At 36.5% G+C, this 23,729-nt stretch overlaps 3 protein-coding genes and 1 pseudogene across 3 annotated transcripts; all 4 read left to right on the top strand.

Moving 5' to 3' along the window:
* Positions 1–1,954: 1,954 nt before the first annotated feature.
* Positions 1,955–8,378, top strand: LOC120261668 (plastidic glucose transporter 4). Its single transcript, XM_039269643.1, has 14 exons — positions 1,955–2,109; positions 2,202–2,469; positions 3,140–3,251; positions 3,640–3,707; positions 3,901–4,033; positions 4,120–4,219; positions 4,305–4,417; positions 5,307–5,400; positions 5,518–5,671; positions 6,388–6,534; positions 6,644–6,717; positions 7,367–7,455; positions 7,537–7,651; positions 7,853–8,378. The coding sequence occupies exons 2-14, from the start codon at positions 2,226–2,228 to the stop codon at positions 8,033–8,035; spliced, it is 1,626 nt and encodes a 541-aa protein (XP_039125577.1). The 5' UTR covers positions 1,955–2,109; positions 2,202–2,225; the 3' UTR covers positions 8,036–8,378.
* An 830-nt stretch (positions 8,379–9,208) lies between these two features.
* On the top strand, positions 9,209–10,679 carry LOC120260151 (annotated as a pseudogene).
* A 165-nt stretch (positions 10,680–10,844) lies between these two features.
* Positions 10,845–14,178, top strand: LOC120260150 (probable leucine-rich repeat receptor-like protein kinase At1g68400). The gene is made up of 3 exons (XM_039267591.1): positions 10,845–10,856; positions 11,749–13,177; positions 13,272–14,178. The coding sequence occupies exons 1-3, from the start codon at positions 10,845–10,847 to the stop codon at positions 13,904–13,906; spliced, it is 2,076 nt and encodes a 691-aa protein (XP_039123525.1). The 3' UTR covers positions 13,907–14,178.
* A 3,956-nt stretch (positions 14,179–18,134) lies between these two features.
* On the top strand, positions 18,135–21,924 carry LOC120259826 (delta(7)-sterol-C5(6)-desaturase-like). The gene is made up of 3 exons (XM_039267273.1): positions 18,135–18,482; positions 19,939–20,244; positions 21,485–21,924. The coding sequence occupies exons 1-3, from the start codon at positions 18,257–18,259 to the stop codon at positions 21,778–21,780; spliced, it is 828 nt and encodes a 275-aa protein (XP_039123207.1). The 5' UTR covers positions 18,135–18,256; the 3' UTR covers positions 21,781–21,924.
* The last annotated feature ends 1,805 nt before the right edge of the window (positions 21,925–23,729 follow it).

Below are 23,729 nucleotides of genomic sequence, written 5' to 3'. Positions count from 1 at the left end.
AAATAAAAAATTAAGAAAAAATTATTTTTAATTATATAGTTTGTAATAATATTTTATATATTACATTGAAAAATTAGATAAAGAATAACTCATTTAAAAATTTAGAGTAACAATTGTATCTCCACTTAAATGGAGAAAATAATCAACCGCGCATTAACATAATGCTCCAACAAAAATTCTACTTTAATCATTTTTTAAGTAATGGTTACTTACTTTAGTGGGTAAATTTTTTACTAGGTCATTAAACTTTGGTTTATTTTCACTTTAATCACCGAACTTCAATTTGTATCAATTTGGTCATTCAACTTTAATTTGATTTCACCAGGCAAAAATTCAAGGATTTCAACCCATAATTAATTATATGGCTATCTAAAAATCTGAATTAGTCCTCCCCATAACTACACTATTAAAGCTATTGGAGATGTCAGTATCGTTTGAAAAAACCACATCATTCATTTTAGAGGGCGAAATCACTTTGATTTATTACTAAGTGAAATCAAATTAAAATTGAGTGATCAAATTGATGCAAATTAAAGTTCGGTGATCAAAATGAAAATGAGCCAAAGTTTAGTTACCTACTAAAAAATTTACCCCTTACTTTAGTACTAAACTTATATAAGGAATTATGAACATTGTGATCCTATATTTTTCTTTTATTTTTATTTGATAAGATGAGAACTGAATAAGTTTAAAAAGAGGTGAAAAGAAAAATCAAAAGAAAATACAAATGTAACACACAAAACTCATGATCTTTTAATTTTACTCTCTTATAATATATATATATATATATATAGAATAGGCGTCACCCCAATAAATTGTTGAAAAGATGAACACATGGGGATCTTATCTGATCTCGTACCACTCATTATCTATTCGGATGATTTACTATTAGACCATCTAATAATTATCATTAATATAAAAAAATATAAACAATCTTATAATAAATATGTTATTTTTTCTTAGCTTTATATATATATATATATATTTTGACAAAAAGATAAGCGTTACCCCAAAAAATTGTTGAAAAGATAAATATATGGGATCTTATCTGATCTCGTATCACTCATTATCTATTCATCTGATTTACCATTAGACCATCTAATGATTGTTAATAATATAAAAAAAAAATTTATAAAAAATATGCTGTTTTTTCTTATCTTTTGATGTTCATTACTTATTTTCATGATATATGAAATCTAGTTTGCTCAATGAGTCATGGTCGCACAAAAACAGATCTTTGAGAGCACTTGTATGGGACAAGGAAGTACAATTATTTGAACTAAGTGGGTCCCTATGGCTCTTGTCCATTGTTGGGTTGCATTTTCTTAATAATAATAATAATAATATTATTATTATTATAATTATAATTATTATTTTAGTAGATGGTGTATTCATTTCTTTCTTTAGTAAACAAATAATTTTACTGTTTTTGTATACTAAATATTTAATATTCACTATTTCCAAAATTTCTAGCCAAATATATATATATACATTCCTAAAATTTCAGCTATTTTACAAGATAAAAAAATCCAGATAAGCATGTCTGCAATTCTGCAGCACTGTGACAGAACTGACGTGGCAACAAATCCCCCAACCTAGTCACGTGATTTGCACACGAGATGAGACGAGACAGAACCCTCTATAAACCATCTTTCGAAATCCAAGAGATAACGTGAAAGGCACACACTATATAAGATGTCACGCTCATCACATCTCCCCGCATATATTCCAGAAATTAATCATATCACAAATGAAATCGGTTTCAGATATTTAAAAATCCCAAACTCTCATCCAAACACCAACACACCACATAACGACTCTCTCTATTCGCCACGTACTCTTATCCAGTCATTCTCTAGTCAACAACCCTTATCTAATCTTTATATACTTGAAAAAGGGTAGACCACTATGGGGATTTCCGCGACTTCGTAATAACCACAGGTAAGCATTTTTCTACTAGTTTTCTTGGAACTCTCTTTCTCTCTCTCTAGTTTTTTGTTCTCTCTCTAGAAGCCAGCGGAGCGAACAAAGCCACTCTCGATATATGCTCTCGAATGAGAACAAGAACAGGCTTAGTGCTGTCGAAGGCCGGGGAGATCATCTTCCGCGGTTTGCTCTGCTCGAGATCTTGATTTCGATCTCGATCTCGGTTTTGTGTTCTCAATGCTGGTGATGATCTGTTTTATTGGTTTTTCTTTCAGGGGTTTGTTTGATCGGGAGGGGAGATGCAGGGCGCTGTGATCGGTGGTAAGGGGGGAGTTGGGGTGGGGTTTGAACTTCGGAGTCGTGCGAGGGTGTTGGGTGGGTTTGGGAAGACGGAGGGGGTTTTGATGGCCGAGCGGAGATCGTGGTGTGGAGGATCGGTGAGGAGATCGTTGGGTCTTGGAGTGGAGATGGTCCGTTTGACGGCGGTGGAGAGTGTGTTTAGGCCGAGGAGGAAAGTTGGGATTGTCAGAGCTGAGGCTTCTGGTTTGTTGTTTCTTCAGAACACTTTGATTACTTTCTGATGTTTCTTTTCAATTTGCACGTTGTTCTGTTTCTCTTTGAAATGTGTTGCTTTACTACTTCTAGATTCTTTCTCTTGGCGTTCTAGTAAGGGTTTTGGTTGTGTCACAGATGCTTGTAGATCCCAGGATATGCCTACTTGATTTTGAAGTTCGGCTTTGCAAATTATTCTTCTCTTCTTGTGTTTTTCTTTTTTCTTTTCGTTTTTTTTTCTGAGGCGGGGCAGAATATGTCTCTATATACTCTTTTGAAATAAGAAAATAACAAATTCATCACATGCAGCTTTTTCCACTTTTATGTTCATGTATATTTCTCCCATTTTATTGGCATGACAATTATGCTGCAAGAATAATTTCTGTGCTTGACACTCTTTTCATACCTTGGCCTCCTGAGTGTTACATCAGCCCTTTCATATGAATTATTTGCAATGTATTTACAAAATTCAACCAAGTTTTAAAATCTTTGGCATTCACAGAATTTCAGGACAAATTTTCTTTTGGATTATTGTGCACATGGTAATCAGTAATTTTTGTTTAATGGAGAGTAATCTTCTAGTTGTGCCAAAGTTTGATAGGTATAAACTCTGTTTCTCATCACATATTTTATTTCTGATAAGAAGTTGCTTATGTTTCAGGTGATGTGGAAAGTGTTCATCCTGCAAGACATCAAACAAAATCTTCTGGGACGGTCTTCCCTTATGTTGGTGTTGCTTGTTTGGGAGCCATTTTATTTGGGTATCATCTTGGGTGCGTTCTTCTCCACTTCTTTCTTCATGTTTCAGATTCAATGCCCTTAGAATTTCCGTGATTGTAGTCAGGATGTGTTATGACACAGATGAATTGTAATGCTGCTCCTCCATTTCATTCATCATATTTCAGATTCAGTGCTTTTAGAAGTTTGGTATAACAGTTAGTAGAAAGCTTTAATAGATGAATTGGAATACTTTGAGTGGTTATAGTTGTAGACACTACTTTTGCATCTGTAGAGGTTAGGGGTAAATTGTGGGTACGCTTATGTTTAACATGCTACTTGTATTTGATTATATGTTTAATTAATTATTAGAATTTTCGCCATTGTAAGTTTAAATATAAAGAGAAGCAGTTTAAGCTTAATTTTTTGGTCTTCTATTGACAGAGTCGTAAATGGGGCACTTGAATATCTTTCTCGGGACCTTGGAATTGCTGAAAATACTGTGCTACAAGGTACAGTTTAGTTCATAATTCAACTGGCATGATGAAAGTTTTGTGCATTATATTTCAATGGCCAAATATGAAGGATACAACCATCTACATGGGACTGTTTTTAATTTAACATCTTTGGCATTCCTGTTGTTTGAAGTGCAATTCCACGTGTATTGGACTCCACTGTGTTTCTAAATTCTAAATTTTTGGACAGGATGGGTTGTTAGCTCTTCTCTTGCTGGTGCTACAGTAGGTTCTTTTACTGGAGGAGCATTGGCTGATAAATTTGGTCGAACAAAAACATTCATGCTGGATGCTATCCCTCTTGCAGTTGGTGCATTTCTCAGGTTTGTATCTTACAATAGTTTGACTATAAAGTATGCAAACTCCCTTTGTCATCGCAAAAGTTTGACATAGATGCCACTTGTCTCAGTGCTACTGCTCAGAATGTACAGTCAATGATGATTGGCCGCTTACTTGCTGGAATTGGAATTGGAATTTCTTCTGCTGTTGTGCCGCTTTATATATCTGAGGTAGCTAATCTGTATGTTCATGAGGTTGTTGAAATATCTGTATGGGTACTGTTCCTTTGATGCTAAAACATTTGCTGATGGTTAGATATCTCCAACTGAAATTCGTGGAGCATTAGGATCTATCAACCAGCTTTTCATTTGCATAGGGATACTGGCGGCTTTGGTGGCTGGATTACCATTGGCAGGAAATCCTATATGGTGTGCACTCCCTTTCTTCTATCTATATGGTCCAAACTATTAGTGTATTTCTTACATGATTTGAATATGAAATCAAAGTGGTAGGGATATTGGTAAATTGTTGGATAGTGACTGATGATGTGTGAAATAATATAGAGTTGAATCTTTTTCCTGGTGACTTCATGATACTCTACTAGGCATGAGCTACTTTTTAAAATTCATTTTAAGTGGCCTGTATACTAGGCTACTAGCCATGCCACTTGGGTGATATGCTAACCAAAATTTACTTACATTGTCTATTTATGGTGCTTCACTCAATCCTGGAGTGTTCTTGTTGACTTGATCTAATTTGTATGCAGTAGAAAGTCTCCAAAACCCCAAGCTAGCAATACAAAGCTATGAGCTGTTAAAAATTGGAGTCAGTATGTTATGAAATTATAACGTTGTATGTATGTATTTATATCAAAAATTTTACAATACAATCTATTTCTAGTGAAACTCTCCAATATAAAGGTAATTTACTTTTTGTCATATCATGCTAGCTACTGTCGAAATATTTTTGCATATTCTGACTGTTAACACAGCACTTGAAATTGTGACACTAAAAAACATCATGCTACTGCTTTGTTTGAGTATTTTTCTTGGAGACGAGTCATTTTGGTCAAATATTGTAATGCATGGGTGATGATTGCACTTGTGAAATTGTCATGCTATATTCATAGTCAATACTGACATGTAGATATACAAGACTGCGTAATGTTTGATGCTTTACAAAGTTTCGCATACTTCCATGGCCTTAAAGATAAGATACCTCTATTAGAACAGGAGTCACTGAAATGTGAATTTTATTCAATGCAAACATCATAATTTGTATAAATTCTAAAATTTTGAGTTCATTTTCCTTAATCAGGTGGAGGTCAATGTTTGGTATTGCAGTGATTCCATCTGTTCTGCTGGCCTTGGGAATGGCTATTTCTCCTGAAAGTCCCCGTTGGCTCTTTCAGGTTAATGTTCAGTGAACTACCTCGTGTTTCTCCTGTGGTTTAGGATCTATTAGCCTGATCTCCTTTTATCTTCTTTATATTTTGCTCCTGCTCAATGTGCATTTGCATCCTTTACAGCAAGGGAAACTCACACAAGCTGAAGCATCACTAAGGACATTATATGGGAAAGAAAGGGTTGCTGAAGCCATGCAGGGTTTGCAAGCAGGTATCCAAGGTTCCACTGAGCAAGATGCTGGTTGGTTTGATCTGTTCAGCAAACGCTATGGGAAAGGTATGTCAAAATGCTTGTATCAACATACCTATTTTATCAAGTTAATTTGTATGGTTCAAAATTTATAGTTTTTGGAGCCCTAAGATCATTCTTCATTTTGTTGGTTGCCCTTTCAAAGTTTAAAAGTGATGTTTTTATGGTTGCCATGGCAATTGACCCTGCTGCTCATCCACAATTGCGTAATTTCTAACCACCAGTGGTACTTTTGGTGGATAACAATCTTCAAATGCTTGCTAGTTGTGCTATGTATAGTCAAATACCACTAGGAGTTATATCTAAATTCAACTCTCTTTAAAAAAGGACTTTTAAACCTGTACATCCACTTGAAATAGTTTTAAACACAAACATACATCCATGTGTTTGTAAATAATTTGGTGAAACAGGAACATCTGCTTGAACTTTCGTCTGTTCTCATACAAAGTTTGCATCTCTGATACTATTAATATTCTATACTTTCCATGCTGATGAAAGTCTCCATTTGTTACAACTTCTGTAGACAGGTGCTTCTTTATCAAACCTAGAGTACTAATCAGCCATGCAACCTTGTTAACATTTTGATTCTTGAGTAGGTTTGAGACATCCAATTTTTGTATAATGGTTCCACTTTCAAGTTTCAAATGCCATGCCTGATTCTTGAGAGTGGAGGTGGTGTTTTTATTATCCATTTGGCATGAAGTAAGCCACTGAAACTTCCTGATCGATATTCCAAATTGCAGTTGTAAGCGTGGGAGCGGCACTGTTCTTATTTCAACAATTGGCTGGAATAAATGCTGTTGTGTACTATTCTACTTCTGTGTTCCGCAGTGCGGGAATTGCCTCTGATGTTGCAGCAAGTGCTTTTGTTGGGGCAGCCAACGTTTTTGGTCAGTGATGATATGTGCACCTGCTTATGAGAAAAGAAAGATAAATTGATTATGCTAATACCATTACAGACATTTCATGTGACTCTACTGTGTCATTCTGTTATGACAGGCACTGCTATTGCCTCTTCACTGATGGACAAGCAAGGAAGGAAAAGCCTTCTAATCACCAGCTTTGCTGGAATGGTACTATCTTTATTGTATTGGTTCATTGCATGGGGGTTGGGTCCTAATATCAAGAGTGAGAGGGGTAGGCTGTGAGTATAAAGATGAGAAACAAATGCAAGGGCTAATGTTCAATGAAAAACTAATTACCTTCATCATGGCCATGCAAATAGGTCCTTTAAGATTACAAGTGAACTAGTTCTTAGGATACTGTGATTTGGTTTCCAACTTAATGGAACTCAAGAATCACAAAGTAGTGGTCACTTGGGATGAGTAATTGATGTTTTTTTTTTTTTAATTTTTATAAATAATTTAGAAAGCAGATTTCTTCTTTCTGACCTCCAGCCTGACTGATCAGACATGGAAAGTAGCAATTTTGAGTCAAAACAGAAAATGCCTAGGACTCCTCTAATAGAGTAGTGTTCTTTATATTACTTCTCTTGTTTACTTGATGTTTCTTAATTGTCTAGTTATCTAGCGTAGACTTCATATTTTTATTGTATACCTTTCAACCTTCAAGAATCTGTGTTGTCAAGGATGAAGTGAATATCATACATAGTGAAATCCAGTTTGTTGATGTAGATGTTCCCCTTTATCAATATCCCCGCTGCCTTACTTGACCACATTAATAAATTTTTGGTTCCTAATTGGAAATTTCCTTTTTCTGAAGGCGGCGTCAATGTTGCTTCTCTCTCTGTCCTTCACATGGAAGGTTCTGGCACCTTATTCAGGAAATCTTGCAGTTATTGGCACTGTCCTGTAAGTCTTGAACCATCACCTTATTTTGGTCTTAACAGCAATGGAATGCTCATATAACTCTGCTTTATATTCTTCGAACAGCTATGTCTTGTCATTTTCATTAGGTGCTGGGCCTGTGCCTGCTCTTCTGCTTCCTGAGATTTTTGCCTCCAGAATCAGAGCAAAGGCAGTTGCTCTCTCTCTTGGCATGCACTGGGTAAGAGTAGAGAAGTTTGGTTTTGACGCATTATCTGCAACCTATTACATGAATGATGCATTGCCTTCACGATGAATTCTGTTTGGTTTATCACATGAATTGTGCATTCCTTTATTTTTGGGCTTGCTCGCTAGTTATGCAAATCTTAATAATAAGTCAAATTGATGAGCTTTGCATGAATTGTTCTCTTGTTGATGATAGGTGTCCAATTTTGTGATTGGTCTCTACTTCTTGAGTGTGGTAAACAAGTTTGGGATCAGCAAAGTGTACCTAGGATTCGCCACAGTGTGCTTTCTTGCAGTTCTCTACATAGCTGGCAATGTCGTGGAGACCAAAGGTAGATCATTGGAGGAAATTGAGCGCGCTCTTAACGTTGATGTTTGATTCTTTCAGTAAGCAAGTTCTTCCGGAGGGTGTGTTTATGGTCTTTCTGATAATAATGAGTTATTTGCTACTAAATAAAATGTAGTCCATGTTGATGGCATAATAGTCTACAGCAGACAGCGAGTCATTAGTCTTTTAGTTTGTTCTTCCTTGAGGCAGAGAGTTTAAGGGGCTGTTTCGTAGGACATCATTCTCAGGACATGGTTTGTTTGTGGATAGGGGGACGTACTGTGGTATTGGGTCGCTGACATTTGGATGTGTAAATGATCGTTTTTTTTACTTTATAAATATTCATGAGGTATTTATAAAAAAAAAAGAAGGGAAAGAAAATTTTTAATGTTCATCCTCAGTTGCTTTGTATATCTACATGATGAAGGAAAAAGTTCCATATCCAGATGCATAGAACATTTGCAAAAGATATTGGCAAAGCTGAGGGACCATCAATAACTAGATATAATAATAATTTCTAAAATTATATTATAGCCTTCAATAACAAGTACAACAAAGGCCTCTGACAAAGTCAAACTAATATTAGTGTTGCCAGATCCATGATTATTGGGTTTTTTTTAATATAATTACGCTTGAGATTATTAATATGAGACCTCCTCTGAAAGTCTGAACTTGAATTCCAAGAATCCAAGTAGTATCATTTATGATTAATTTAACTGGTTTCCATTAAAATGTCACGACAATCCTTGGCTACATTTCCAAGGAAACTTGGAATCCATAGGAAACCAATAGTTCAAGTCTCCCCCTTCCAATCCTGATCTGGTCCAAGCTCAGCCATAACTTCTCCTCATCACCCTCTCCACCTCTCCTTTCTCTTTCAGCAATTTTTTAGTCATTAAACAAAACTCAAGAAAAACCATGAAGCAATCAAAGGAAGCACCACCTCCTACACCATCACCACCATTCATGTTCTTCACTCCCAATTCCAAACTCTTCAGCATTCTCTCTGGTTTCCTTCTTTTTGGCTTTGGCCTTGCTCTTGGAACTATAGTTAGCTTTTACATCAATACCATTCCTTTCTCTATCCAAACCTCTCAAGTCTCCTTGTTATCCTCCTCTCCTCCTCCATTACCACCACCATCTTCACCACCTCCACTATCACCATCACCACCACCTCCTCCACCACCATTACCATCACCTCCTCCTCCATCTCCAGAACCACCATCATCACCATCATCAAAGGAACATGTTGGATTTATGGAGTTTTTGCATCCTACAGAGCTCATGCATGACATGACTGATGAGGAGTTACTATGGAGGGCATCAATGATACCACAGATACAGGAGTATCCTTTCCGTAGAGTTCCCAAGGTTGCATTCATGTTCTTAACAAGAGGTCCTCTTGCATTTGCTCCATTGTGGGATTTGTTCTTCAGGGGAAATGAAGGCATGTATTCTATTTATGTACACTCTGACCCTTCCTTTCATGAATCATTCCCGGAAGATTCCCTTTTTCATGGCCGGAGAATCCCCAGTAAGGTCAGTTCATTAACCTATACATCATATTGCTTTTCTTTTCTTTCTCTCATTGTCTATACATCCATATTATAAATGAGAACTAGCTAATTCCCTTTCTGACAAAAAAAACAAAAAAAAATCAAGCTCCTCTTCCTTGCGCTGCTGGGAACTAACTAGTCATGCGCTTAACAGTATTACTATCTACTTTCAAAAGAAAGGTGGCACAAAAGTATGATTTGATACTGATGTAAAACAGTAAATGCAAATTATGTAATTCCCAAGTCCTCTCACAAATGATTAGTATATATAACCATATCCCCTGATTCTTTACAACATTCAAAGTACTAGTTTCATTGGAAAAAGTAAATTAAAACAAGCAATCAACTCAATGCATACTTAATTTAATACTCGAATAAATGACCCAAAAAAATCATCTTAAAAAACCCACATACTTAACTATTAAACTTTTAAAAAAAAAACACAAAAATTAAACCAAATAAACAAGCAATGCATGCATGCATGCAGGGAGTGCAATGGGGAGAGCTGAGCATGATGGAAGCTGAGAGACGTCTTCTAGCCAACGCTCTATTAGACTTCTCCAATCAGAGATTTGTTCTCCTTTCCGAGTCTTGCATTCCTCTATTCAACTTCGCCACCGTCTACACTTATCTCATCAACTCCACCCACACTTACATTGAATCCTACGACGACCCCGGCCAAACAGGCCGTGGTCGATACAACAAGCGTTTTCGGCCTTACCTCAAGCTCCAGCAATGGCGCAAAGGCTCTCAGTGGTTTGAGATGGACCGAGCTCTTGCCACTGATCTCATTTCTGACGACAAGTACTACCAGCTCTTCGCCAAGTACTGCAAACCCTCATGCTACGTAGATGAACATTATATACCCACCTACGTGAACATCAAGGCTTCTGGGAGAAACTCAGATAGGAGTGTCACTTGGGTTGACTGGTCAAAGGGTGGCCCCCATCCTACGTTGTATTGGAGATCAGATGTGACAGTTGACTTGTTGACCAGGTTGAGGATGGGGAGTTCTTGCATGTATAATGGGAAGGAAGACAAGGTTTTGCTACTTGTTTGCTAGGAAGTTTGCTCCAAACTCTTTGGAAAGGTTGATGAGATTTGCTCCAGAGAGTTTGGGTTTTGGTCCTGAGACTTAATTTAATGACTTTCAGTGTAGTATTATTTCTAGTAGATGAGATACATGATTTCTCACAATACACGTACAAGAGCTGTATGACATTGATTGTAAGAGTTTGTATTTATAACTAAGCATCCAATGTTGTTCTTTAGATTGTACCAAATCATGCATTGAAGTTTTGTCAATGATCCAAAGGGTATATATTAATTTTAAGATAAAAAAATGTGAACTAATTAAAAAATAAAAGTTTTTTTAACCTTTAATCTTTTTGATCTGTCTTCGTTATCCTGAAAAAGCATTTGACCACAAAGTTAAGGGCTCAGTGTTTGGGTGTAATTGTGTAAACAAGAAGAACAGGGGTATTATCGCCAATTCGGTTGGGGCAGAGAAAGGCAACTTATAAAAGTCTTTACTAGACGACATAAGAGTATTATCTAAAGAACCCACGCTAGAAAGTGGAATCACGGTATTGCCACTGAGCTTTCCAAAACTGTGCCTACTGCTCGGAAACAGAGAGCCCTGCTACTTTGTCTCGATGTGGTTGAAAGCCTGAGAACGAAAGACAAGAAAAAGATAAAACGAGATGACACTCCTCCCCTTGTAATTGTATTACCTCCTTCACACATGGGTCCCAGTTTCTTTTCTCATGTGTTCAATGTTTCAAATATATATATATATTTTTCATTTGGTATTTAATACTAAACATCTGTAAACAGTGAAAACAAGAGTAGTAACAAATAAATCTCTCAGAAATAAAAATCCCCATTGGATGCATGTCAAAAGAAACATATGCTTGAGACCCAATGAAATTGTGCCTCTACCCAATGATTGTTAAACAAGGATTACAGTACACTAAAATAGCAGCACAATTTTGATTTTTGTTCCCAATATAATCATCTATTAATTGGTGTTATAAACATAGAAATTTTCTTTTTCAATAAATATTTCATGCTTTTCATTTACTTCTTATCCGTTTCTAACGTATAGTTTTCCAACGTCCATTCAAGTACTCATCCCCCAACACACACTCTCCCAAAATAAAGCAATAAATAACAAAGACCCAAACCAAATCCCTAGTTTAAGTTTAGTTCAGTTACCTCTCTCTCTCTCTCTCTCTCTCTCTCTCTCTATCCATACTGCTCACAAAGATACAAACAAAGGAATGGAGAAGAAGAAGAAGCTCACCATCTCCCCACATTGTTTCCAAACCCCTAACCCTAACCCTAATTCTTATCCTCCACTTCCCACATTTCTCATCTTCTTCCTCTCTGGACTCTGACCTTGTCGCCCTCCTGGCCTTCAAAACCCTAGCAGACTCTTCCAACAACCTTCTCAGCTGGAACACCTCCTCCTCGCCCACCCCGTGCTTCGCCTGGCGCGGAGTCTCCTGCGTCCAGGGCCGCGTCTCGCGCCTTGTCCTCGAGGACCTCACCCTTTCCGGTGAGTCCCTGGCTTCCCTCGCCAACCTCTCCGAGCTCCGTGTCCTCAGCTTGAAGGACAACCTCCTCTCTGGCTTCATCCCTGACTTTTCCTCTCTCATCGCTCTCAAGCTCCTCTTCCTTTCCAACAACTCGCTCTCCGGCCCCATCCCTCCTTCTCTCGGCTCTCTCTCTCGCCTCTACCGCCTTGATCTTTCTTCCAATGATCTCGCCGGCTCCATTCCCCTGGCTTTGAACCGGTTACCTCGGCTGCTGACTCTCCGGCTCGACTCTAACCGTCTCACCGGCCCAATCTCCGGTCTTGTACTTCCGAGTTTGCAGGATCTCAACCTTTCTTCTAATGCACTCACTGGAGCGGTCCCGCAGTCGCTGGCGTCCTTCTCCGCCGCTGTCTTTGCTGGGAACCCGGGACTCTGTGGCCCCCCGCTGGCTTCGTCGTGCCGTACCGCTGTCTCCGCCGCTGCTCCTGTTCCCCCCGCCGCCGCTATCATTTCATCATCTCCCGGCTCGAAGCCTGAAGGGATTCCATCACCCATGGATGAGCATCATCGCCGAGCAGGGATAAGCAGAGCGGCGGTCATTGCCATCGTCGCCGGTGACTTCGCCGCTCTTCTCGTAGTCTCAGGCCTTCTCTTCCTCTACTTCTGGCGCAAGTTCACTTCCAAAACTCGTTCTCATCTCCAAGAGGGCGAGAAAATCGTGTACTCTTCGAGCCCATACTGCAGCGCCGGCGGCGCCACTGCCGGAGGGTTTGAGCGGGGCCGGATGGTGTTCTTCGAAGAAGGAAAAAGATTCGAGCTGGAAGACCTCCTCCGTGCGTCAGCAGAGATGCTCGGCAAGGGCGGGTACGGCACAGCCTACAAAGCCGTCCTCGACGATGGCAGCGTCGTCGCCGTGAAACGCCTCCGCGACGCCCCATCCACCATTGGCAAACGCGAGTTCGAGCAGCAGATGGAGATCCTCGGCCGTCTACGCCACCCGAATCTCGTTTTCCTCAAGGCTTACTACTACGCTCGCGACGAGAAACTCCTCGTCTACGACTACATGCCCGGCGGCAACCTCTTCTCTCTTCTCCACGGTACTAATCCCATTTTCCCTTGCTTGACAACACTCTGAAGTTCAAAAGCTTTAAATTTTTTTGAGCTTTCTTCGCTGCTTCCTCGTTTTTACAGGCAATCGAGGGCCGGGACGGATGCCGGTGGAGTGGGGAGTGCGAATGCGAGTGGCGCTGGGGGCTGCGCGTGGCCTGGCTCACATTCACGGCGCGAGCCGGTCGCCGAGGCTGGCGCACGGTAACGTAAAGTCCACCAACATCCTGATCGACAAGACTGGTGCGGCACGGCTCGCTGACTTCGGCCTCGCATTGCTCGGCCCGGCAGCAACGGCACGGTCCGGGGGCTACCGTCCTCCGGAGGTACCAGCTGACGGACGGCGGCCATGGTCGTCGCAACGGGGAGACGTCTACTCCTTCGGGGTAGTGCTGCTGGAACTCCTCACAGGGCGAACGGCATCGGACGCCGGGGATCTCCCTCGGTGGGTGCAGTCGGTGGTGCGGGAGGAGTGGACGGCGGAGGTGTTCGACTTGGAGCTCATGAGGTGCAGGGGAATCGAAGAAGAGATGGTTGCGATGCTCCAGGTGGCACTCGGATGCACCGCGACGTCGCCGGATCAACGGCCCAAAATCAGCCAGGTAGTGAGGATGATCGAAGAGATCCGTTGCGGCGGTGATCCGAATGCGTCGGTCTCGCCAACGATTGAGTCCGACTCGGTCTCTGATTCGGTGTCCGAGGACGCTCCCGCTCTGTGACTCGCGTGACTCGTTTAATTCCTATTTTATTTTTCGTTTAGGTTGTCAGATACCGAAAGCGTGAGCCTAATTAATTTCCAACGGGCATGTGTGTGTTCATGTCTGGGTCCAATCGTAGCAGTCTTGTCAGTCGATGAACTTAAATGGTCTAGTTATTAATTGGCCACGAGAGAGTTAATTTATCTATCAATGTTATCTGTTTTTGTTTTTTACACAAAACGTAAAAATAACTGGATATAAGAGAAAGAGAAAGAAAGAGCATTACAAGGGCATTATATTGACCATTGGATTCTGGGCAACTTTCGTAGTTCAGAGGGCACAGGGTGACAGGTGGGTCCAATTGTACTGTTCAATCGAATATTTGGCCTCATTATTGTGCATCTGCTTTTTGCTGCCATAAACATAATAAATTAATAATAATACATTAATATCTAATTTTTTTGCATATGCTTTGGAGGGAAGACTGGGAGAGAAAGAGGAAAAAGAGTGATTTGTTACTTACTAAATAAGAACACTTGATTAGTGGTGCTAAAAACAAGTGGTATAGTTGGTGAGAAGGATCAGAGAAAGGGATGTTGTGTGGTAAAGACAACTAAAAGCTAAAGGTGGTGCAGTGGTGCTTTTATAGAGGACACTCTTTGGGAAAGTTATCATCAATGTCAAAAGAAATGTTTGTTTGCCAATCAGTCAAATTAATTGGCTTCTCATGGCATATCATTTGTTTGCCCTTTTTTTTTTATCCATCTCCAAAGAGGTAATAAGGTGATGGTTAATTTAGGCTAGCAGAAAAGTGTTCAATCAAATAAGTATGGTTCTTTAATTTAACTTTTTAATCAAGATTGTTTGAATTGAGATTAATCATTAGGTCATGTCATATTTGCCCTTGTAACATATGAAAAATTTAAGCAAATCTTAATTAGCATTAGGGTTATATTTGAAATTGATAAATTTCATGTTTAAATAATTGAGATTAAGTATGTTTTTTTATATGTTGAAAATAAAATTTAGATAATATAAAAATAATTGATAAAATTATCTAGTTAAAAAGATAATTTTAAAGTCCAACCCACCAATTTTTTCTTTATCTCTTGTACTTTGCAATTCTATTAAAATGCAAATAAATATTTGAACACTATTAATTTTAAATGGGAATACTTGTCGTCCAGTGTAAAAAAAAAAATTTTATTCAGACACTATCATATTTATGTCTTTTGTTTGAATATCGATTAAATATAAAGGACATAAGTGAAAAATAGTTTGGTTGAGAAGAATTGAAGAAAGTATTCTATCAAATTAAACATTTTTACCCATTAAACTAAGTAAATAAATAAGATAATGGTGTTCGTTTTTTTAGATTCATTAAATATCTATAGAAGAATAGTTTAGATTTAAAATAAGGGTAAAATAAGAGTAAACCTTTTCCGAGTTCCAATTCATCAAATAAAAATGCACATGACCTACTTAAGTTTTGCCATCCAACATGACACCTCAGTTGTCATGTCCATAGTATTTATTCTTTCACTCCAAAATATAACTTTGCAAATATTATTGTCATTTTATGCAACTTATCACAAACTCATTTCAAGGTGCCCAAATCTTAATATCCAGCATGGAAGTCAAATATAAGTTGGACTATCACCTTAAGGGGGTGTTTGGTTCGTGATAATCTTTTCAGATTACCGGGAATCAAGTGGTAATCTGGATAGATTACCATGTTTGGTACTGTAGCATCGGTAATGTTGACGGTAATATGAGATTACCAAATAGTGAAATATTACCAAAATAAGATGGTAATGTGATTACTGCAAAAATAAAGTGTCTATCTAGATTACAAGTTGGTGGTAATGTGTAATGTTTTGTTTTTCCAATTACGCCCTCACTCATTTAATTCAATTCCTTCTTACACTCTCTAATTTTTTTATTTTTCCCTTATTATTTTTTTGATATTATAATTTAATTATTTATTTATCTAAATATTCTAAATTAAGTTTTGTGAATTTTTTTATATGTAGAGGTATTTTGGTAAATAAAAAGATATTTTTAAAAAAATTTGTACAAAAAAATAATTTTTGATATTATAATTTAATTAATTATTTATTTAAATACTTTTAAATTAAGTTTTTTTCAAATTTTTTTATACGTAGGGGTATTTTTGGTAAATATACAAGTATTTAAAAATTGTAAAACATAATTTTTTTAATATCATAATTTAATTATTTATTTATCTAAATACTTTAAATTATGTTTTTCAAAAATTTTATACATAGGTGTATTTTTGGTAAATACAAAGGTACTTTTAAAAATTTATGGAAAAAAATAATTTTTTTGATATTATAATTTAATTATTTATTTATTTATCCAAATACTTTTAAATTATGTTTTTTTCAAAAATTTTTATACATAGGGGTATTTTTGGTAAATACAAAGGTATTTTTTAAAAATTGTTAAAAAAAATAAATTTTGATATTATAATTTAATTATTTATTTATCTAAATACTTTAAATTAAGTTTTTTTCAAATTTTTTTTATATGTAGGCGTATTTTGGTAAATACAAAGGTATTTTTAAAAATTGTAAAAAAATAAATTTTGATATTATTAATTATTTATTATTTATCTAAATACTTTTAAATTATGTTTTTTTCAAAAATTTTATACGTAGAGGTATTTTAGTAAATTCAAAGTTATTTTAAAAAATTGTGAAATTTTTTTTTAATATTATAATTTAATTATTTATTTATCTAAATAATTTAAATTATATTTTTTTCAAAAATTTTATATGTAAAGGGTATTTTTGGTAAATTTGATATATTATCGTGGTGATTACCATGACTAACCAAACATGGTATTGAAAGATTACTGAGTAATATAAATTTTTCAACCAAACATAGTAATTTCACATTAGCACAACATTCCGGACATATAACATTCGATCACATTACTGCGTGATCTCATTACCATGGTAATATGTCATTACTGTGAACCAAACGCCCCCTAAGAGTAAATTTTTTGAGTGAATACTGAACTGTCATGTTTTCAGTTTGATAACTAGTTTTCAATTGGTGGATACTGGTGAATTAATATCCAGATGAAAGAAAAGACATCAGAAGGCGTATAAAGTTATGGAGGTGGCATGCTAACAAAGTCCATGGGCCTCCACGTCATTGAATTGTGACCGGAATCCCCCAAATTCCTTGCCGGAGAAATAAAATTAAAATATGACAAAGTTCGGTGCTCACTCAAAAAATTTATCCATCACCTTCATAACCATATACGTTATGTTCGGGTGGTTTTTTTTTTAACATGTAAATTTAAAAAAATACATAAATATCAATAATTTTTTTCACCGATTGATATTGGGGTTTTCTATGTGAGGATTTTAAAAATGAAAAGACATTAATATAATAAACACCACTTGTAATACAACTAATGAGAGCTTATCATTTGTAATTTCATTAATTAATGAATGATTATTTTATTTTATTTGAAAAGATGTTTAATTAATGAAATAGTTTCTCATAAGTAAAGTGGTGTGTCTATTTAATGAAATGGTGTCTCATTAATGAAATAATGTGTCTTTTTATTGAAGTGGTATAATGAAGTGATGTGTTTTTTTAAATGACACTCATTATTGAAGTGGTGTGTCTCTTTAGTAAACACCACTTCATTCCTATAAAAATAATCTCCTATCATCATTCAAGTTAAATGAATGAAAAACAAACTCCCTCACGAGTTCATTTGCTTTGTCTTTTTCGAGTCGCACGAAAAGATAGAACAAACTTTCACTTCAGAAAAGTCCATCATTGTCTTTTGCTTGAGTTTGGAAGTGCAAACCGTATTTAAGGGTCTTCATTGTATCCTAAAGAAAATTCACCATTCAATCCATTTTGCATCCAAGGTTTGAAATTAGGTAGAGGTGAATTAAGCCTAAAAAAAAAGTGTTTCACACGCCTTGAAGACTTGTGCACTATTTTCTTTCTAATCTCTTCCTCTTTATTCTTCAAAAAAAACCATCCCCACTAACATTCTATAGGATATATATTTAAGGAGGATCCAAGGTTGAAGTTCAAAATTCACCCAAAATAATGCATTTACCTTAGACACGCATTTTGTGAAAAAAAGTAAAGGAAAAAAACGTTTTGCAAATATTTCTTATTTCGTATAACCCCTTGAAAAAATTGAAATTCTAAAACACAGGGTTTGTGCGTGTATAACTATTAACCCTGTATTCTTTGTTATCTGGCAGTGGTAGGAGTACCATTGGTTGTGAAGGGAGCGATCAAACAAGCTCCTTGCTGCCACTCCTCGCATCGCAGAAGATCCCGTAGCCTGTGTCGACTTCGAGCATCTCCATGGTGATCTCCGAAGAGTACTTGCATCGCTTCGTGGAGGAGACCGACTGGTACAATGGCATTGTTCTGGGTAATCTGTTGCCCGACGGCGCCTGGAAAGGCCTCCCGCGGCCGCTTCAGTCTTGGGTTCGGAACTACGTTGGCGGTACCATTCTCTACTTGGTATCTGGGTTGCTTTGGTGCTTCTACATCTACTACTTGAAACGCAATGTCTACGTCCCCAAAGGTTTGCATCCTCAAAATCATCTTGTTGTTTATTGATTTTGATTTCCAATTCTCCGTTTTTTCTCCAAATTTTGGGCTGATTTTGGTGTTGGAGTCGTGGTGGCTGCTGATTTAGTGTTGTCTCTCTTTTGCTTTGAATTTTTAATTTGGGCGTGCAACTAACCAGTGGATCAGTAGTTTATAATGATAAAGGTCCAGTTTTTGGTGGCTCATTGGTTTGAAATGTCATAGCTGGTAATGATTTTATGTGCTGCTTATGTCACTCTTAAGTTGTATCCTTGTGAATCTGTAGTTTGTGGCCTTTGTAGATTATAGACTGAAGAGTGCTATAGCTTGATTTGTTGTTGTTTTCTTTTGTCTACTGTAAAATAAACATCTGGTGTGATTTTGTTGTTGTTTTCTTATGTCACTCTTAAGTTAGAGGGCTTGATGAAATAAAGGGGCATTCAAGATTTAGATTTCTTAGCTCATTGCCGCTTGCTTTTGTATATACTGTGTGGAAATTCAGGATATGGACGAGTGGGAAGTGTAAACCTTCTTGATTATTTAGATATGCTGTGGTTGGTTAGGTCCAAAATCTACGGAAGAGTACTGCATGTCTGTTAATGGACATAATCACATAAGGGGTTCATTCAGGATGTAGATTTCTTAGCTTATTGTTGCTTACTTTTGTATGTGCTATATGGAAATTCAGGATATGGACTAGCATGGAGTGTAAACCTTCTTGGTTATTTAGATATGCCTTGGTTAATTAGGCCAGAAAAATATTGAACAGTATCTGTTGGTATGTCTATTAATTATATTCTTTGAAGCTTGGTGTCAAACCTTATTAAATATATGCACATTTTTTAGATAGTTTTGATATTTCATTTGGGAATAGAGCATCCAATATACTGAATACTTATGGAGTTCCTCCAAATAAACAAGTAGTATGTTGTTGTGCTGTTTTCAAGAGTAAACATGTCATATATTACATGGTCCATGTGTCACAATTTTGAGTTTCCTTTGTATGCCCACACAATTTACACTTTTATTTCTGTCATATCTTTTTCCCTTGTATATTCTTTTAGAATGTTTGTTGTTATTCAAGATCAAACTATAATCCATTAGTTGAAGCGGATAAGTCCTGATTTTGCTTATGGGGTGGGCACTTTATTTGTGATTTTAATAATTTTAATCAGTTAAATTACTGTAAGATAACAGCATCGCCATTTAATTATTTATCTTTTCAAGTTTCTTAGTCCAGATTTTCTTTTATCATTTGATCTGTTTTTCTAAACATCTCGCCACCCTTTTTTTAATTCTATTGTTTTATGAACTCATGTAGATTCAGGTATCTGTTTTCTTTTCTCAAATTCACTAGCATTTTCATATGCTTTTGGATCCATAGCATTCACTTCTTGTAAAGCTTCTGTTATAACTTTTGTTCACTCTATTTTCTTTCTTCCTTTTTGCAGATGCTATACCGTCCAGAAAGGCCATGTTTCTGCAAATAGTGGTTGCAATGAAGGCTATGCCTTGCTACTGTGCACTTCCAACACTCTCAGAATACATGGTGGAAAGTGGGTGGACTAGATGTTTCTCTAGTATTAGTGAAGTTGGTTGGCTCGCCTACATAACTTACCTAATAATATATTTAGTCTTCTGTGAATTTGGGATTTACTGGATGCACCGGGAGTTGCATGACATCAAACCATTATACAAGCATCTTCATGCAACGCACCATATATATAACAAGCAGAACACTCTTTCACCCTTTGCTGGTAAGTTTTACTAATTATTTACCTGACATTAAAAGCAATATGAATTTTTTTATGCCATATTTGTGTTTATGGAGCAATAAGATCATCACCTTTTAGAAACATGCTTTCCATGATTGTAATACTTGGTATACAATAAACAAAGAAAGCTTGTGAGGCTCACCTGGGAGTAGGTAACCCGTTCCGTTCCTTCTATTGCATTCTATAACATTAAGATTACCATCTGGAGAGGTCCGTTTGATATCCAAAAACTGCTTAGCAACACTCGGACACTTTTGGTCATAGGATTCATATTGATATTAGCAGGTGGGGATCTATTCTTTCTAGTCAATTTACTTTTGGAACACGAAGAATATATTTGGTGGAATTCATGGATGCAGTCTATAAGAACATCATGGTTTAGAATAACATTTTGTTTTGGACAGATGCCAATAAGATTGATGGTAGATTATGAACTCCCTCTTTATATTCTTTGGGCATTTATTTAATAAGTTTATGTTCTTATCACCCAATAAATATCTGTATGTGTTGTCACTTGCTCATTAGGGGATTGACTCACTTTTATCACAATTAGCTTTTTCTTTCTGTCAATATCCATTTTCTTTATTTGACTATACTATCATTGTCATATTTTATGATGAGCAAAGTATTATTTTTTTACTTTACATTTCTTTTAAGCAATTGAATCTCCAGTCCTGATTTTGTAGATTATTTCATCTGATACGTTTGATGACCCACTCCAGAAGTATATATTATTCACTTCAAGTGTTGTTGCCTACATTAGCATTACTGCAGTATTAAGAAAAACAAATAAAAGTAATAAAGAACAGCATCAACTATGAAAGGGGTGTAATAGGTGTCTAGCCCATGCTGAAGTCTTCTACATCATGAACTGAGCACCCAACATATCATAAACAAAGAGGAATGCTAGTCAAACAAACAGCGGGTGATACCGATGGAAGGAATATTTCCATGAATGCCATAGTTTTGTGTGGGTCATGCACCTTAAAGATATGAATACTGTTGTTGCATCAAGTAATCAATCACTTGATGGTTTGACTGCATCCTAACCTAATCTGTTCTATTGTTATTGAGAAAAGGCATTACCTAGTTTCATTCATTTTTCTGATTCAAGTTTGTTCTCTCTCATAAATCCATTGACAACTTTTTTTTATTACTATTAAGAATGAAGCGTAGTTAATCCTGCTTTTCGAATAGTTAAGTGATCTTTCTCTATTTCCAGGTTTGGCATTCCATCCATTGGATGGCATACTTCAGGCATCTCCTCATGTTATGGCTCTGTTCCTTATCCCGACTCATTTCATGACACATATACTGCTCTTATTCTGGGAGGCAATCTGGACCGCAAACATTCATGATTGCATCCATGCCAAAGTTTGGCCTGTCATGGGTGCTGGCTACCACACAATACACCACACCACCTACCGCCACAACTATGGTCATTACACCATATGGATGGACTGGATGTTCGGGTCCCTGCGTGACCCCGAGGAGCCTCTCATGTCAAAGGCAGAGTGATGGAGCTTTCATTGATTTGTTTCTGGTTCATGTTTATATCTTGGAATGCTATGAACCACCAGTTTAAATTTAAACAACTATGTCTAAACTATACATTTGGGCAAATTAGATGCATCACAGGTGTGTAAATTATTTTGAGCTTCATTGTGAATGGATCCTAATCAAATGCGCCAATGGTTGGTCAACAGTGAAGGTTGAGTCAATTCCAGTATCATGGGGATTAGGTTATGGTTGGAGTATGGGTTTGGTGAGCGTAGGTATAAGAATGAATTAAGTAGCATTGACACTGAATTCCACAATTAAAGCGGTCAATGGTTTTAGAAATTGCACATCTCTGGAATATTTTAAATTCTTAGTTTTTAATCCATTAATCAGTGACTGATAATAAGAGTTATTTTTAAATGTAAGAACTTATTAATATTATTGTTATATAAAAAATGAATCATTTTAAAAGGCCATACATATGAACCAAGAATGATATTCAGTTTTCAGTTTGCAGTTATTTATGACACCCGTGTGGGTCCTAATTCATAAAATCAAATACGCGTTTCTTTAGAAAGTCTTTTATTTTTCTGAAATTACTTTGTAATATGAGGCCAAAAGGATTATAATTTTTTCCAAGCATGGAACTTGTACAGAAACCAACCCAAGAAAACTAACATAAGAATTGAATTTCCTTGTATCAGTTCTCTCTCTCCAAAAGACACTCCTTAATTTTAAAAATCTAATCTTCAAGTGAGATCAATGAAGTCAGGACAATGAACTCAAGAATAAAAGACAAATATAATTTTTTTTTAAAAAAGGAAAACAATTAACAATATAAAGCGCGTATAGGTCTCATTCAGGATCTAGTGATGTTACCAATCAGAGTACAATGAAGAGAAGCCAAGCTATCAAAATCAAAGGCTACAGGATCCGTGTCCAATTGGTCTAGTCAGCTATCTCCGCTTGAATAGGGATCAATGCGCGTACAACTTGTAATAATATATATATATATATATATAAGATAATAGACCCCAAAGTCTGCTTTCAAAGTCCTTCCCAAAGCTTGTCTTTGATTATCATATCCTTTGTGCTATTTCCCTTTTGGTCCACAAGAGCACCTAAATGGCTAATATCAACCAAAGAGGACTAAAAGAAACAAACCTCTTTTTTTTTTTTTGTGTTTAATAATTTGTCACTGATGGAAGTGTTTATTAAAGAAAGGACAATGATTATGTACAAGGGAATGGACACTTGTGTACTTTCTAATTATAAGTACTGGTCACCTGCTCTGTTGCTTGGGAATTAGAAATCAAGAGTAATAATAAAGATTATTATAACTTAATTTACATAAAAAAGAACACCAAATTTCTGTTACTTTTGGTTGGATATTATTTGCAATCATTCCTTGGCTCGAGGGAATAAAGTCAGGCTCAAATAATTGATTCTGATCTACATAATATCACAAAATTTTAGATGTATGGTGAAAAAAAAAAGTACATAAGGTTTGTGGATCTACAATACTTCCCCCATTATATAGGTACACATTAAGGAAGTTAAACTTTGAGGTTTTGATGTCCAATGTTAGGGATTTTAAATCCTAGTAATTAACAAAGGACATTGAAAACCATCTAAAACTATTTGGTCATTTGATCATAAATACTTTAAATTCATATGAATGAAACATAACATAACCTTTTTTTTTTTAAGAAAAGTGGATAAACCACTGATTTATTGATAGGAAAGACAAAAGTACAAAGAGTTAAATCCTCTCACCAAAAGTGAGGAGACAAAGTACAGCTAATAAAACAGAAAGTAGATAACAGTTTAAGCAGGCGGAAGACATCGTCTGGCATCTCAGGCCTGTCTAGAAATGTAGAAGGAGCAACTACTCCTGAGCTGCATTGTGGTCGGAGTCGCTAGTAGGATTTGAGGTTTTAGCGCTGTAGAAGTTGATTGAGCGCTTG

Source organism: Dioscorea cayenensis, chromosome 5, assembly GCF_009730915.1.
Source record: "Dioscorea cayenensis subsp. rotundata cultivar TDr96_F1 chromosome 5, TDr96_F1_v2_PseudoChromosome.rev07_lg8_w22 25.fasta, whole genome shotgun sequence".
Taxonomy (NCBI): Eukaryota; Viridiplantae; Streptophyta; class Magnoliopsida; order Dioscoreales; family Dioscoreaceae; genus Dioscorea; species Dioscorea cayenensis.
The sequence above is the reverse complement of the archived record's forward strand: the minus strand, read 5'-3'. Positions and strand labels throughout refer to the sequence as shown.

Coding starts and splice junctions, on each gene's coding strand:
- LOC120261668 (XM_039269643.1), top strand. CDS start 2,226: ATGCAGGGCGCTGTGATCGGTGGTAAGGGGGGAGTTGGGGTGGGGTTT. Junction 3,252..3,639: donor TTATTTGGGTATCATCTTGG/GTGCGTTCTTCT, acceptor TTCTATTGACAG/AGTCGTAAATGGGGCACTTG. Junction 5,401..5,517: donor GTCCCCGTTGGCTCTTTCAG/GTTAATGTTCAG, acceptor CATCCTTTACAG/CAAGGGAAACTCACACAAGC.
- LOC120260150 (XM_039267591.1), top strand. Junction 13,178..13,271: donor CCTCTTCTCTCTTCTCCACG/GTACTAATCCCA, acceptor TCGTTTTTACAG/GCAATCGAGGGCCGGGACGG.
- LOC120259826 (XM_039267273.1), top strand. CDS start 18,257: ATGGTGATCTCCGAAGAGTACTTGCATCGCTTCGTGGAGGAGACCGAC. Junction 18,483..19,938: donor CAATGTCTACGTCCCCAAAG/GTTTGCATCCTC, acceptor TCCTTTTTGCAG/ATGCTATACCGTCCAGAAAG. Junction 20,245..21,484: donor CACTCTTTCACCCTTTGCTG/GTAAGTTTTACT, acceptor CTCTATTTCCAG/GTTTGGCATTCCATCCATTG.